The sequence below is a fragment of the Manis pentadactyla genome, chromosome 9 (genome assembly GCF_030020395.1).
Source record: "Manis pentadactyla isolate mManPen7 chromosome 9, mManPen7.hap1, whole genome shotgun sequence".
NCBI lineage: Eukaryota > Metazoa > Chordata > Mammalia > Pholidota > Manidae > Manis > Manis pentadactyla.
Genome location: NC_080027.1, coordinates 50,759,140 through 50,774,426, shown reverse-complemented (window position 1 = coordinate 50,774,426; position 15,287 = coordinate 50,759,140). Strand labels below are relative to the sequence as shown.

At 45.4% G+C, this 15,287-nt stretch overlaps 1 protein-coding gene across 8 annotated transcripts in view; it reads left to right on the top strand.

Moving 5' to 3' along the window:
• The first annotated feature begins 11,062 nt into the window (after positions 1-11,062).
• The window catches only part of IRAG1 (inositol 1,4,5-triphosphate receptor associated 1), a 128,302-nt gene continuing 124,077 nt past the window's right edge, over positions 11,063-15,287 (top strand). For 2 of the 8 annotated variants that reach the window (XM_036918005.2, XM_036918004.2), the window contains exon 1: positions 11,063-11,419. In XM_036918005.2, coding sequence (XP_036773900.2) covers positions 11,353-11,419 — 67 coding nt within the window. In that variant the 5' untranslated portion in view covers positions 11,063-11,352. Of the gene's footprint in view, positions 11,495-15,287 lie in introns of all 8 variants that reach the window. The other 6 variants (XM_057507373.1, XM_057507369.1, XM_057507374.1 and 3 more) reach the window with 5 other exon arrangements.

Genomic DNA, 15,287 nt, shown 5'->3' with positions numbered 1-15,287 from the left:
GGTTCTTTTCTTTTTCTCCCTCCTCCATTATTTATATATTACGTATCATATTCTGTCTTCTTTGTCTATCCCTTGATAGTCTTTGGGGGTAGTTAATTTAATTTTGCATTTGCTTAGTAATTAGCTGTTCTATTTTCTTTACTGTGGTTTTATTACCTCTGCTTACAGCTATTAAATCTTAAGAACACTTCCGTTTATAGCAGCCCCTCCAAAATATACTGTATAGATTGTTTGTGGAAGGTAAATTCTCTCAGCTTTTGCTTCTCTGGAAATTGTTTAGTCCCTCCTTCAAATTTAAATGATACTGTTGCCGGATCAAGTAATCTTGGTTCCAGGCCCTTCTGCTTCATTGCATTAAATACATCATGCCACTCCTTTCTGGCCTGTAAGGTTTCTGCTGAGAAGTCTGATGATAGCTTGGTGGACTTTCTTTTGTATGCGATCTTATTTCTCTCTCTGGCTGCTTTTAATAGTCTGTCCTTATCCTTGATCTTTGCCATTTTAATTACTACATGTCTTGGAGTTGTCTTCCTTGGGTCCCTTGTGTTGGGAGATCTGTGCATCTCCGTGGCCTGAGAGACTATCTCCTTCCCCAGATTGGGAACGTTTTCAGCAATTACCTCCTCAAAGACACTTTCTATCCCTTTCTCTCTCTCTCTCTTCTTCTGGTACCCATGTAAAGTGAATATTGTTCTGTTTGGATTGGTCACACAGTTCTCTCAATATTCTTTCATTCTTAAGAGTTCTTTTTTTCTCTCTGTGCCTCAGCTTCTTTGTATTTCTCTTCTCTAGTTTCTATTTCATTAATCATCTCCTCCACTGCATCCTATCTGTTTTTAATACCCTCCATTGTGCTCTTCAATGATTGGATCTCCAAGTGGAATTCATTCCTGAGTTCTTGAATATCTTTCCATATGTCCATTAGCATGTTAATGATTTTTATTTTGAACTTCCTTTCAGGAAGAGTCATGAGGTCCATGTCCTCTTTCTCAGGAGTTACATTAATTTTACTCTGTACCAGGTTACTTTGGCGTTTCATATTTGTATATCGCACCCTCTAGTGTCCAGAAGGTCTACTCTCTGGAGCTGCTCAGCCTCTGAAGCAATGTCAGGGGTCACAGGGGAGTGGTGTTGTTGCCTGGGGGGGAGGAAAGAGCTGTTTCCTCATTCCCAGCCACTATGCCTGTCTCCACTGCCTGGATCAGTGGGCTGAGCACACAGGTATAAGCCTCTATGCTTTGCATTTGTAGTTGCTGTAGACAGATCTTCCCTCTGACTGGCCTACCACCAGAGTATGGTTTGCTGGTTTGCGAGCCAGGTGGGGCTGGCTTGGAGAAAGGTGCAGTAGACTGCTTATCACAGAGGGGGTCCTTGGAGCTGTGCAGCCAGCCAGGGAGCTGGAGCATCTGGAAATCGTGAAAGCTCCCAACCTGCTGGGCAGAGTGCATCTGGACAATTTTGTCTACCTGTCCTTTCTCCTGAACAGTAAGCTCTGTGCAATCCTTGCCCCTTTAGCAGCTCTCTTGCTAAGGGCTTCCTTGTTAGGAAGTCTCTCAGACTGCCCACCTTTCTTTTGTCCCAGAGCTGCCAGATATGGATCCCTGCTTTCTACAAGCAGCTGGAATCTCAGTCTCTCCAAGAATTCTGTCTGTCTTAGCTTTCCAATCCCCTAATCATGAGAATATCATGAAAGCACCATGAAATGTAGGTTTGTAGTCCCAGAGAAGATCTCCGGAGTTAGGTATTCAGCAGTCCCAGGCCTCCACTCCCTACCAGCTCCGTTTCTCTTCCTCCCACTGGTGAGCTGGGGTGGGGGAAGGGCTTGGGTACTGCCGGGTCACAGCTTTGGTACGTTATCCTGTTCTGTGAGGTCTGCTATTTTTTTCCAGGTGTATGTAGTCTGGTGCAGTCCTCTTTCCTGTTGGTCTTTCAGAATTAGTTGTATTAATTATATTTTCATATTATATGCGGTTTTAGGAGGAAGTCTCTGTCTCACTTATCACTCCGCCATCTTTAATCCTTTCCCTCTCTCTAATTGGTTTTGAAAGTCTGTCCTTATCCTTGATCTTTGACATTTTAATTACATATGTCTTGGTGTTGTCTTCCTTAAGTCCTTTGTATTGAGAGATCTGTGCACCTCCATGGCCTTAGAGACTATCTCCTTCACCTGACCAGGTAAGTTCTCAGCAATTACCTCCTCAAAGACACTTTCTATCTCTTTTTCTCTCTCCTTCTGGTACCCCTATAATGTGAGTATTGTTCTGTTTGGATTGGTCACACAGTTCTCTCAATATTCTTTCATTCTTAGAGATCCTTTTTTTCTCTTTGTGACTCAGCTTCTTTGTATTCCTGTTCTCTAATTTCTACTTCATTTACTGTCTCCTCTACTTCATCTAATCTGCCTTTAAATCCCCCATTGTATGTTTGATTTCAGGTACTGAATTCTTCAATGTTTGTATCTCATTCCTGAATTTCTCCCTGAGTTCTTGAATATTTTTCTGTAGCTCCGTGAGCATGTTTCGATTTTATTTTGAAATCTCTTTCAGGAAGATTGATGAGTTCAGTTTCATTTGGCCCTCTTTCTGGTGTTTGCAGGATTGTTTGAACCAAGTTCCTTTGAGGTCTCATATTTGTAAGTGGTGCCCTCTAGTGCCCAGAAGCTCTGCTTTCTGAAGCTGCTCAGCCCCTGGAGTGATTGCGGGGATCACAGGGGTGTGGCGCTGGTGATTGTCAGAAGGAAAGAGCTCTTTCCCGCTTCCCAACTGCAGTGCCTGCATCCATTGCAAGGGCCAGTTGGCCGAGCATGGAGGGAGAAGCCTCTGTATTTTGCACTTGTAGCTGCCATAGGCAGGGCTGCCCTCTGGCTGGCCTGATGCAATGGCAGGGGGCAGCCAGTTTGCAAGTGGGTGCAGGCTGGGAGGAAGGAGCAGCAAGCTGTGTACTGTGGTGGGGGCCGCATAGCTGCATTGCCCGCCAGGGGGATGGAGCACCTGAAGCTCCTGAATGTTCCCAACCTGCTGGGTTGAGCATGCCCAGACAATTTTGTCCACCTGTCCTTTCTCCTGAGCAGCAAGCTCTGTGCAATCCTTGCCCCTTTAGCAGCCCCCTCACTGTTAGGAAGTCTCTCATACTGCCTGCCTTTCTTTTGTCCCAGAGCGGCCAGCTGTGGATACCTGTTTTCCACAAACAGCTGGAATCTCAGTCTCTCCAAATATTCCACCTGTTTTAGTTTTCCAAACCCACTAATCTCCAGAGCACCATGTAATGTACGTACGTGCTCCCAGAGCAGATCTCCAGGGCTGGGTGTTCAGCAGTCCTTGGCCTCCAGCTCCTCCCCACTCCATTTCTCTTCTTCCCAGTGGTGAGCTGGTATGGGAGAGGGCTTGGGTCCTGCTGGATCACAACTTTGGTACTTTACCCTTTCCTTTGAGGTCTGCTGTTTTCCCCAGGTGTAGGCAGTCTGCCACAGCCTTCTTTCCTGTTGCTCTTTCAGGATTAGTTGTATTTGCTATATTTTCATATTATGTGGTTTTGAGAGGAAGTTTCTATTTCACCTCTCACACCACCAACTTTTAGCCTCTGTTTCCTCATCTTTAAAATGGGTTGATGTTGATAACTAGAGCATGCTTACCTCATGGTGCTTCAGTGAGGGTTGAATAAGATTATCCACATGAGGGGCTTAGCACAGTGCCAAGCCCATAACAGATATTCAGTGCATTGCTGTTGTAATTGCTTTGATTCCTCTTATGGAGATCCATCGCATAGGATCCCTGTCTTTGAGGATCTCACAACAATGTGAGGGAGGCAGAGAAGTCCCTATACTAAGTGACAGGTGTCTAATACCAGGTTTCTCTTTCGTGTGCTCCAGCTTTCCAGTGAGCTACATAAGGCTGAGATACTAATTCTCCTTAGCTCTTTGGGTGTGTTGTTGGGGTCTGGGACCACCAGAATCCCCAAATGGCCACCAGCAGCATGAACAGTCTTGTCCATTTACCCCATGTGCAGGTATTATGAGCCATGGGAAGCTCTTCTCTGATGGTCATGTTGTAAGCACAGGATACAGGGAGCCCAGAAAAGGGGACAAACTCATCCAGACTTCTCCAAAGAGCAATACTGCCTTCTCTGAAATTTTTCCCTGACCTCTGTTCCCTCATGGGACTTCTAAGGTTACCCTAGTATCACAGTCCATCTTTACCCATGTCCTTTCTCCCTCTTCCCATATATTCATGTCAGCACATGGTTACTGAAGGAATGATCACTAAGCCTCATTGCCTTTACATCTAAGACCTCACCAAACCCCTGCAATTGGCTTCTGATCTCATCGGTCTATTGACACGACAAAATTCCGTTCACTTGATCACAATCCTCACCTGTGACTTAAGCTCTTTCAGAGATCCCTATTTCTAAAATCTATGCCCCAATCTGGACATCTCTCAAGCAACAATCCTTCTAATCCTGCATTTCTAACCCTCTTCTGAACATCTCCATCCAGGCATCCTCTCAAACTGAACTCATATCTTCCTTAACCAATGCACTCCCGCTCTGGCTTCCCTGTGGCATTAACTGTCTTTTCCCCCATCTCAGGATTAAAATGCTGGAGTCACCTTTTTCCATCCCCCACATGCAGTCAGTCACAAGTTAATTTTGTCTATCGCTTTCTGTCCACCCACATCACTGCTGTTACCAACTTCTCTACAGGGCTTCACATATTCAACTGTCTACATGCCATTTCTACTTGTTTCATAGTTGTCTAAAATTTAATATGTCCAAATGGAACTCTTGAGTTTTGCTGTCCTGCCAGCTTACTTTCCAATCTCAGTAGATTACTCCACTATACATCCAGTAGTTCAACCTGGTCTTCCCTGACATCTTCCTCTCTCTTGAGGCCACATCTTTATATTTCAGGAGCACTCAGGCTAATATTTAGTCTAGCCAATGCCACTGTGGCCATGCATTGTTAAAATATTGAGGTATTTCCTTGTCAGGTGGTAAGTAGCTACTGCTGGTAAGTGACTGCTTCCCTACACCCCCAGTTATTCTGGTCTCTCCTCAGGATTCCTGGACCTCCCCATGATCTGTCAACTGAAGGACTGATGCCTGTTACTGCAGGGACCTCCAGAAGCCAGTTCCTTCAGCTGGACAGCTGCTGATACCTATTATAACTGGCCAGTGCTTGGGCTATAAGAGTTATGTATTTTGAAGACAATTCCCAGTGTTACACATCTTGAAGAAGAGGACACTGGAGAGCTTAATTCATTTCCCCAGAGTTCCTTGGAGTCCATCTGGCTCCAAAGCCAAATGTAGGGTTTCTCTAGTACCCCTAGACATACTCCCTGTCCTAGAACAATATTCCCAAAGCCCAGCTCTCTTCATACACTATCCCTGCTTAGAAACCTTTTGGGAGCCCACATGGAGCTAAGTCCAAACTCTTGAGCCTTGGTCTCAAGGCTCCTTGATAGCCTGACCTTTTAACTTAGCCCAGTGACTGAGCCCCTGCTGCTGCATTCCTGAGCACTTTCCCACTGCTACATTTGGGCCCATTTCACGTGTTCCTCTAGGAATATCCTCCATGACCCACTCTCCATCTCCAGAAACCTACATCTGTTTGGACTCATGACTGCCTCAAATGCCAACTCTTCTCTAAAGCAAACCTTCCTAATGCCACTAGTTCTTCCATAGAACTTTTGCAACACTTGGTTCAAGTTCAATTACCCCCTACCCCCACCCCAGACCATCCATGGTACTAACCATGTTCTTCCTTATAGAATAGTTCTAATAACACCTCACATAAGCATACAGTTTGCAAACCCCCACCCACACACCTTGTATCATAGGTGTTACTTTCTTTAGTCTTATACCATAAACTCCTGGAGGGCAGGGGTCACACTTTGGTCACCTCTATAACCTCGCTGCCTAGCACAGGCCCAGACACAGGTATGTGTATAGTGAAAGTCCTTGAAACAGATGGGTAAGTAAAGCTTTTGAGAGAGAGTGGAGAAAGTGGATGGCAATTTTCCCAGTAACTGTTCCCTCCAGGGCTGGCTAAAGCAAAGCTGGGATTCTAAGATCCTTTCTCTTCCCAGCCCACTGAACCACCACTTTGGAATTCTTATTTTATTCATGGTTTATAATCTTTAACTATCATTAGATACTTTGATGCAATATTGTCTCAGATTTGGCCAATGGGGGCCCCTTCAAGTGGTCCTATGTCCTTTTGACATGTCACCATCATTCTTGAAGCAGTTCCTTACTTTTTTGGACAATCAGGGTCATCTTATACTTTCCCAGTCCCAGCCCTAGAAGTACCCATTTCTCCAAGGAGTTCTTTTATTGGAGAACGGCATTTATAAACTAAAATCTATGTGCAAAGCATGCTCATTGCTACCGGAGCATTGTTATTTCCAGGCCTCTCAGTGGACAGAACTAGGAAATAGATGTATGTTTATGCACACACACATCTGGATGTATGTATATAAATATATGTCCATACATGCAATCCTGTATACATATCCATCCATCTACCTACTTGCCTATCTTGTTCACTTCAGTATCTACAATTCCAACACAGCACTGCCTGGTTTATTGTTTTTCCTCCTTTCCATATTTGTAGCTTCCTCCTTTGACAGTGAGAAACATGACTCTTACTGTGACCAACATATTAATTAATTTAGTCAATCCTAGAATGTACAGTAAGTATTCTTAGAATTGCTAATCCAAATATCTATGAAAAAGAAATCTACTCAGAATGTGTTTATGGTTCTTTTCTTCCTTTTGCCTGAAGTCATTTAGTCCAAATGCTGTTTATGAAAGTGACTTGAGGTATTTCCTTCTCAGCCCCTTCTGTCCACAAACTTCTAATTGTTCCCTTGGCTCCATATCTCATTGCTGTGCTTGTCACACCTGGCTTTTCAAGGCCAGAGTCTCTTGGGGGAACCAGAGCAGCTAAGCCCCCTTCCCTGTGGGTCACCCAGGGCTTGGCTGAGGTCTCCTCCTTGCCTCGTCAGGCACCACTCCTCCATCCTCTTGCTAGTTCCAGAAATACGTTCACTCATAACCCCTCCCATTCTCATTGTGGCTAAGTATTTATCCCTTTTTTAAGTTCTTTGCTGTCACTTTAATGATATCGTGAGAGAAAGAGGAGATACGTTATGTTCCCAGGCTGCTGTCTTGAACCTGACACTCAGGGACTCTAGAACCAGAAAGATCTGGATTTACAGACTGTGAGATACTGGCAGGTTCTTTGACTTTGCCATTTCTCAGATTCTCATCTAGGACTTGGGGTTGGAGGGCATCTGTGAGAAGTCCTATGTTACATGGATTTGCTGAGGACTGAACTCAACCTTAAGGGTAAAGTGGCTGGCATAGTACCTAGCACTGTGTTCAGTAAATGACATCTGTCATTCACCTGGATTTACACCTGGGTGCAGTTCCTGCTGATTTGGCTAATTATTTGTTCACTTACTCATCCAGGGCCTACTAAGTGCTGGGCAGAGCACAGAGTCCCTAAGTACAAAAGGCACAGGCAGGAAGGTCAGAACTCCCAGGGAGGTCATCCCAGCAGTCAGCCCCTGAGCTGGCAGTGTTCTTGGCAAGATGCTGCTTCTTCTGGCTTTGTGCTTTTGGCCTGGGACTTCTGAAATTCTTCTGTGGCCTGGAGTCAAATGGCCTTTTGGGAGAGCCTCCTCCAGCTGTGTGCCAGTGCATCTATGTGCCTCTGCTGGCCCACTGCTTTTATGTTGAGGACACGTGATTGTCTCTGATGGGAATGAGTGATGAGCTGAAGATTTTGGTAGAGTGAGGCCAAATCCCTGTGTGGCTCCAGGAACTAGGATAAATATAGCCTGAGTAATTGCTCATGCTCTTTTAAGGATTTAAAGTCAGCTTTTGGGCAAGCTGTGAAGCTCTATGACCAGGACAGCAAGGGACACAGCTCCTTTTTTAGAGCTGTGGTCAGCACTCCTTGTGCACTGCTGGACCCTGGGCCTCTGTGATGCTATTGCCACTTGGGTAAGGGGGTCACCTTCACTGGTCTACACGCCATGAGGGCAGGAATGGGTCTGAGGTCTTCCTACCACATCCTATCATCCAATAGTACATTTGGCACACTAAAGGTGCTCAATAAACATTTTTAAATGAATATATGAGCTGTAAGAGGCTATGTTTAAAAAAATAATCTTTAGAACAAGATCTGTTGTCTGGTTAACAGTAATGTACCAATGCCAACTTCCTGATTTTCATATTGTACAACAGCCATAGACAATGTCACTATTGTGGGTAGCTGGGTGAATGGTACATGGGACTCTTTGCCTTATTTTTGCAACTTCCTGTGTGTCTGTATAATTACTCCAAAATAAAACACAAAAATACAAAAATAAGCCTTAGTCAATCTCATGCCAGCACTCTTTGACACTTGGGAGAGGCAGTGCTAGATGAACTGATTAAATCCAATTCACAGCAATGCTTTGATTTTGTTATTATTTTTTAATACAAACACATGATTTACTCATATGATTCAAAACTTTAGATAAAAAAGTATACAGTGAATACTTTGTGTTCCAGCTAGTTTCCCTCCCCATAGGCAACTAATATTAACGTTCTTGTACTACTTGGTGAGATCATGTGCATATACACATAGGTACTTGTGATTGCATATGCGTGAATATAAGTGTTTGTGTATATGTATTTATATACTGTTCTGTTATCTTGTCTTTTTCCATTTAACCATATATCCTGCAGGTTTTTCATATCAGTACATAAAGAGCTTCTTTATCCTTCCTTATAGATGTATCCTGACATCTTTTATGACTCCCAACTGGTGGACATTTATGTTCTTTCCAATCCTTCTGCTTTTATAGACAAAACTGCAATGAATAATCTTGTTCATTTGTCATTTCCCGAGTATGGGAGTATATTTGTAGAATAAATTCCAAGAAGTGGAATTGCGCCAGAGGGTATGAGCCCTATAATCTTGATGATGCTGAATTGTCTTCTATAGAGATTGTTCCATTTTGCCCACCCCCCCAGTAATGTGTTTCATGAAATGCCTGTGTAATGCGGTGATTTAGAAGTTATTTGGTGATCCCTTTGCCAGTCTTATGAATGTCTGTGCCCAAGAAGAGCACAAATTACACAGTACTTTGCATACAATTTCAGTTGGCTCAGAGAACCCTGTAGGCTATCCATGGATCCTAGTTTAAGAAACCCTGGCTGAAGCACAGCATATGGTACAGGAGAAAGAGTTTAAGGCCAATGGCCTAAGATCACCTCTTAGCTCTACCTCTGACCAGCTGTGCAATACTAGCTGTTGTTTCACCTCTTCAAGTCTCAGTCTCCTTTGGAAGGAAAGGTATAATAATCTCTTTCTTAAGGTACTTGTAAGGATACATACATGCTTTTATGTAGTGAATCTAATTAGTGCTTGGAATATAGTAGGGGCTCAATATACAGTTTGTATACACACACAAACACACACACACACACACACACACAGGCACGCACCATCCCTCACATGCACACAAAGCCTGTGGTTCCATTTCAACCTGTTCCTAGTTGTCTCTGCAGAAATTGCTGCTGAATTCACAATATCAACCTTTGGAGCATCATTTCCTAAAGTGGGATCCTTGGACCAGCTGCATCAGAGTCATCATAGGCCCTTAATTAAAATGCAGATTCCTGGGTCCCACTTGAGATCTATGGAACTGGAATTTCTGGAAGAGGTGTCCAAGGAGCTTCACACTTGGATATTTTAATGCACAGTGATGTTGGAGGACTAGCATTAAAGAGTTTGGTAAATTCCTTATAGTCCCTATTTCTGCAATTCTAGGAGTTACCACCATGTGGCTTTGCCAGTGGGAGCATGTGCCCAGCAGATAGATAAGTGTGAGAAGAGAGAAAGCATGACTAGTACCCAGGGTAGTCTCCTCTGGTCCTTTTTATAAAAGTAACATTATTTGTGGGTGTAGCAGACAGCATACCCTGCCTTCTTATCAGGAATCTCACATAACAACTAAGGAGGAAAGACAGTCCAGGACTAGATGCCCATGGAAGGGTCTGGCATAGGGACCAGTAATCTAGGTTTGGGGGAGAAAGCCTGGCTGGAGTGACTGACCCATGGCCTGGGGCTGGGAAAAAGCACTGTGTACAGCCAGCTGTCATCAGAGGGGCTTGAGGCCACAGACTTTGAAGTACCAGTCCCTAGAGCTCTCAGAATGACTGGTGAATGCTTTCTAGGGTGGCAAGTGATGGCCCAGGGCTAGAGTTGCCAGATTTAGCAAATAAAAATACAGGATGTAGAGTAAAATTAGAATTTCAGATTTTAAAAAATATGCTTTTTTTTTAGTATAAGTATGTCCCGTGCAATATTTGGGACATAGTTATACTAAAAACGTTATGTGTTGTTTAGATGAAATTCAGATTTAAGTGGGTGTTCTGTATTTTATCTGGCAAGCATACCCAGGGCTTCTCTGAGCTGCCTTGAACCTCAGAAGAGGGCTGAGGTCCCCATGTGGCGTGCTCAGTCTGGAGCTCCAGGATCTTGACTCTAGGTGGGCACTGCCCACATGGTGGGTGAGGAGCAAGTAGGGGCGGGGTGCAGACTTCCGGGAGGGAGGCAGCTCTTCCTCACCTGTGTCTGGAGCAGGGATAGGAAATGAATTTGTACCCATCAGGACATATAAAATGCCTGCACTGAGTTAAACCTTCAATATTATCCCTTTTAATCCTCCTGTAACCCTATGAGGTAGGTGTTGTCACTCTTACTCCCATTTTAGAGATGAGCAGACTAAAGCTCCCAGACAGGGCTCCAACAGTCCAAGGGGCTGTAGAGTGCAGGAGCAGGGATTGAGGACCCTGGGGCTGGCGCCAGCTCTGGGAAAGCTGAATCTCCCAGGCCCTTCTCTTTGGTAATCCCAAGAGTGTAAGGTAGGAGCAGCCCCGGCCTCCAAACCCCCAGGACAGGAAGTGTTCCCAGTTTCTCTGGGCGCTGGGCCAGGGTCTTGTCCAGGCTCACATGCTTGCTGGAGATTCCAGGCTGGGAGGCAGATCTGCAGAGTTCCCTTGGTCCCTGTCTGGTCAGGACAGTGGCCAGTGGCATGGGCTGCCTATGGGCACTGCCCTCAGCCATATGGGGGCTGGGAGGGGCCCTGGGGGAGTTGCTGCCTGGCAGGCCCAGCCTGCTCTGAGCCCTGGGACCGGCCTGGTAGCTGCTCCTGCTGTTAGCCCTGGGCGGGCCAGAGGGGGCTCCCTGAGGAGCTCTGGGCTCTAAGTCCCAGCCCCTCTTGGAGGAGGCGGGCGGCTAAGGCTCAGCAACCAGAGGCTTCTCAGCTCTGAAGCCAGATGTAACATTGACCTTAAATGGTAAAAGCTCCCCAGAGTGAAGAGAGGCTGGCCAGAGGAGGAAAGGGGACTAACTCAGTTTTAGGTAAGTCATAGCTATATCCAAGAATAACCTGCCTCTTCAGCTGGAAAGCGGAGGGAACCCTTCTCCTCCTTAAAGGTACAGGGTGCTGGGATGGGGTGCTTGTTTTTAACTTTCTGGGGAGTTGGCTTTGTTGGGTGGCATTTCAGCCGAGAATTTTTATTGTTGCTGTCGTAATTTTTAAATAAGAAGTGACTCTTGCCAATCCTAACTTAACTAAATCATGTTCCTTTTGCTTGCTGTTAGAAAGCATGGACAGATTAGGGTGAAAGTGTGGATTCTGATTGGAGATCCCCACCCCGAGAGTCCCTGTGGACCCCTTTGGGGCATTGGAGAGTCCCCAGATTATGCAAGCGCATCAGGCTGGGCTTCCCCTACACTGCTGCTCCCCCTGTCCCAGCCCTGCCGTGTGCTTGCTTGTGCTTTTCTCTGCACACTCACCCCCTTCACCCCTACCCATGCCTCACCCCTCCTTGAACCCTGTGCTGGCCCAGCCCTGACTCCATCCTTGACCCTGTTTCTGTCTCTGCCCCTCCTATCCTGTGTTCTGGTCACACACACTGTTATCATGTCTGTGCCCATCCCTCCATCACCAGCTTTGCCCCCTGTGCCCTTTCCCTGCTCCCTAGAGGGGCTGCATTTCTCCAGCCTGTGCCCTGAGACCTGTTCACCTCCAGAAGCTGCATGTCAAAGCTGTTACCAGACTGAGCGGCACTCAGGCTGGCTTTCTCCAAAGGCAAGGCCGGTGGAAGCCAGAGGCCAGCAGGGATCCAGCTGTCCTGCTCCCTCCTGCCCAGTAAATGGTTGCAAAAGCCTAGAGATGCTCTGCAGTTTGAGTAAATAGAGTGCAGGTCTAGGACCCCTGGCCAGCGCCCCTTCATCCCAGAGCTCTGCCTTTGCTGTTCTGTTAACACCCTTCAGGCTGCTCTCTCGGGAGCCTGGAGGGGCCAGGAAGAAAAGTAGCCACAGGTTGTGTGAGCTGGGTCTTCTGCAGGAAAAAGGAAGCTTCCCAGGACTTAGGCTGGGAGTGCTAGGGAGTCAGAGCCTGCTAAGGGTTTCTGTAGTCCCCACCAGGGGGCAATGACATGCTGGTGAGACAGGAGGAGTTAATGCACCACCCCTCCCCACCCCACAACCATGCCTCAACACTTTTATCCAGAAGAAACTCAGGCTAAGGAACTTGCCACTTAAGATCAGACCACTAAGAAAGAACATAGCTAGGTCTCAAACCCTAGTCTGTTTGATTTTAACTATAGGGCTCCTGCCCTTTGACATGGCTGAGTGTGAGAGTATATTCCTGCCTTGAATAGTGTCGCGCGCATGTGTGTGTGTGTGTGTGTGTGTGTGTGTGTGTGTGTGTGTGTGTTGGGGGGGCTGCTTGCATTCACAGTTAATGTACCTTCCTCTATGCTTGGTAGTCAGTGGGATATTTCTACATACTGTCTAAGATCATGTGGGAGGTATAATTGTGTGCTAATTGCTGCACGATCAATAATCATAAACACCTGGAAGAAAAAAAGCAAACACAATTCTTACTAGGCATTGAACACTGTTCTAAGCACTTCCCATATATTAATTGAAGACTTCTACAACTCTTCAGGTCAGAGACTATTATTACTACCCTCATCTTGTATATGGGGACATTTTAGCATCAAGAGGTCACACGACTGGTAAGAGGTGGTGCTGGCATTTGAGCCCAGGCAGCCCATCTCTGGAGGCTCTGCTCTTAAACGCCAGGCTCTGTTCATTTCTGGTTGGTGTCATTTCTGAGAGGGCAGGAGGGGAAGCACTTACCCCCTTCCAGCACCCCTCCTGAGGTTCGACGTGTGATTTCATGTCTCTTGTCAGGAATGCTATGAGGGATGTCTATTTACTTCAATTTTACAGGCGAGGACAGTAGAACTAGGGGATGTTAAATGACTTGTTCAAGGTTACCTGGCCACCAAGTGACAGAGCAGAGGATTTAGTGTCTTAGATGAGGGTGGTTAGGGCCACGTAACACCTTCTTGAAAATGATTCCCAGGGGCCCAATGAGCTCATAGTCTGACTGAGTGAGGGGTGCTTTGAGTCTCTGTGAGAGTTAGCTAGGTTCCCTAGCCAATGCACTGAACTACATGTATGGGTTCTCAGCTTCCCAAATAGTCCCTGCCTTTTTCCTCTAAGTCTTGGTAGAAAAGGTGAATGGGCATACTCTGCATGTCCAGCAGGAGTGGAGACTGAGCCCTGTGAGGGCAGAGACCCCTTCTCATTCTCCACTGTGTGTCTTGCACCCAGAATGATGCTGGGAGGGTATTAAATGCTCAGGATCAGTTTTTTTTTCTTATGAAGAAATGGACGTAATGCACATAAAGTGTGTTCTGGTTAAACTGGGCCCTGGGTTTATTATGTATGTGTGCCTGATGATCAGATTCTTCTAGTCTGTCTTGAAAAGATGTAAAGAAAGTTTCCACTCCTTCCCACTCTGTTGGGAGGCCTCATGGAGCCACTGGGCTGCCCCTCAGCCATCCACTCTGTGGCTTGGCAGTCAGCAGAGGGATTCTGTTTGCTGACCCAGGAGGAGCAGAGGCCCAGATGGATAGGGAGGAGAGGTCTCAGGGCCCTAGGAATATGCTCCTGCTGCCTGATGAGCTCTTTGAGTCAGAGGGAGGGAGGTAGAGAAATGAATTCTTGTGTAGGAAATGTAAAAGGAAGGAGGAAAGAAAACTAATGTAAATTGTGTTGTTCCCTTGTGCCAGGATCTGTGCTAGAATGGTGATTTAATTTAATCCTCTGATAGAGATGAGGACACTTGTGGCCACAAAGAGGTGAAGTTATGTGCCCAAAGGCACACAGCTGTGGGCGGTGAGTGGGGATTCTAGCTCAGGCTACCTTGGTCCAAAGTGGGTGTTTCCTGTGTTAGATGCCCCCTTCCTTTAGTTAGTAACTCAGGTCTTGGGGTCACCTTTCAAATGATGGGAAAATCAAGAAAAGAGGGAGAGGGGATATTGTATTTGTCCCCTGGACCTTGGAGGCTGGACCCTGAGTTCATGCGAGAGCCCAGAGCAGGCTCACTGGATAGGATGCAGGGGAAGCATGAGTCCTTGACTTGGTAATCCCTGCCTTCTCCGTGAGGATCTTCTGCAGTGGAGAAGGAAGGCCGGTGACAGCACGTCAGCCAGAGAAAAGACCTCTTTCCCAGTCAGCCACAGATGCAGAAAACAGTTCGCAAAGTCTGGGCTTAATCAGTTCTGTTACTGTCTTCCTAGTACTTTTTTATTTGTCATTTTTACTCAAATTTTGTTTCTGGTAATAAAAGTAATGTATATTCCTCACTAAAGTTTCTTGGAAAATGTAGAAATGAGTATAAATAAGGAATTCAGACATAAATATAAAGAAATTTAAAAAAATTCTCCAGAACCTTATCACTCAGAGATAAATATTTTTAATATTATGGCACGTTTCTTTCTTCATATTTCTCTATATTTTATAAAACTAGGGTCTTACTGCATGTGCTTTTTTAGTCTGCTCTAAAAAAATTTAAAGACCTTGTTTTGTTTTTTTAGAGTAGTTTTAGGTTCATAGCAAAATGAGATGAATTTAGGTTCAGAGCAAAGTTCTAAAAAATAGGTATTTTCCATGTACTCTCTGTCCTTCCATTTTCAACACGCCCCACCAAAGTGTATATCTGTTACAAATGATAAAACTACATTCACACATAATTACCACCTAAAGTCCATAGCTTACATTAAAGTTCACTCTTGGTGTTACACATACTAGGGGTTTGGGCAAATGTACAATATCATATATCCATCATTAATGCAGAGTAGTTCCAATGCCCTAAAAACCCTCTCTGATCTTTTTACTGTCTTCATAGTTTTGCTTTTTCCAGAAT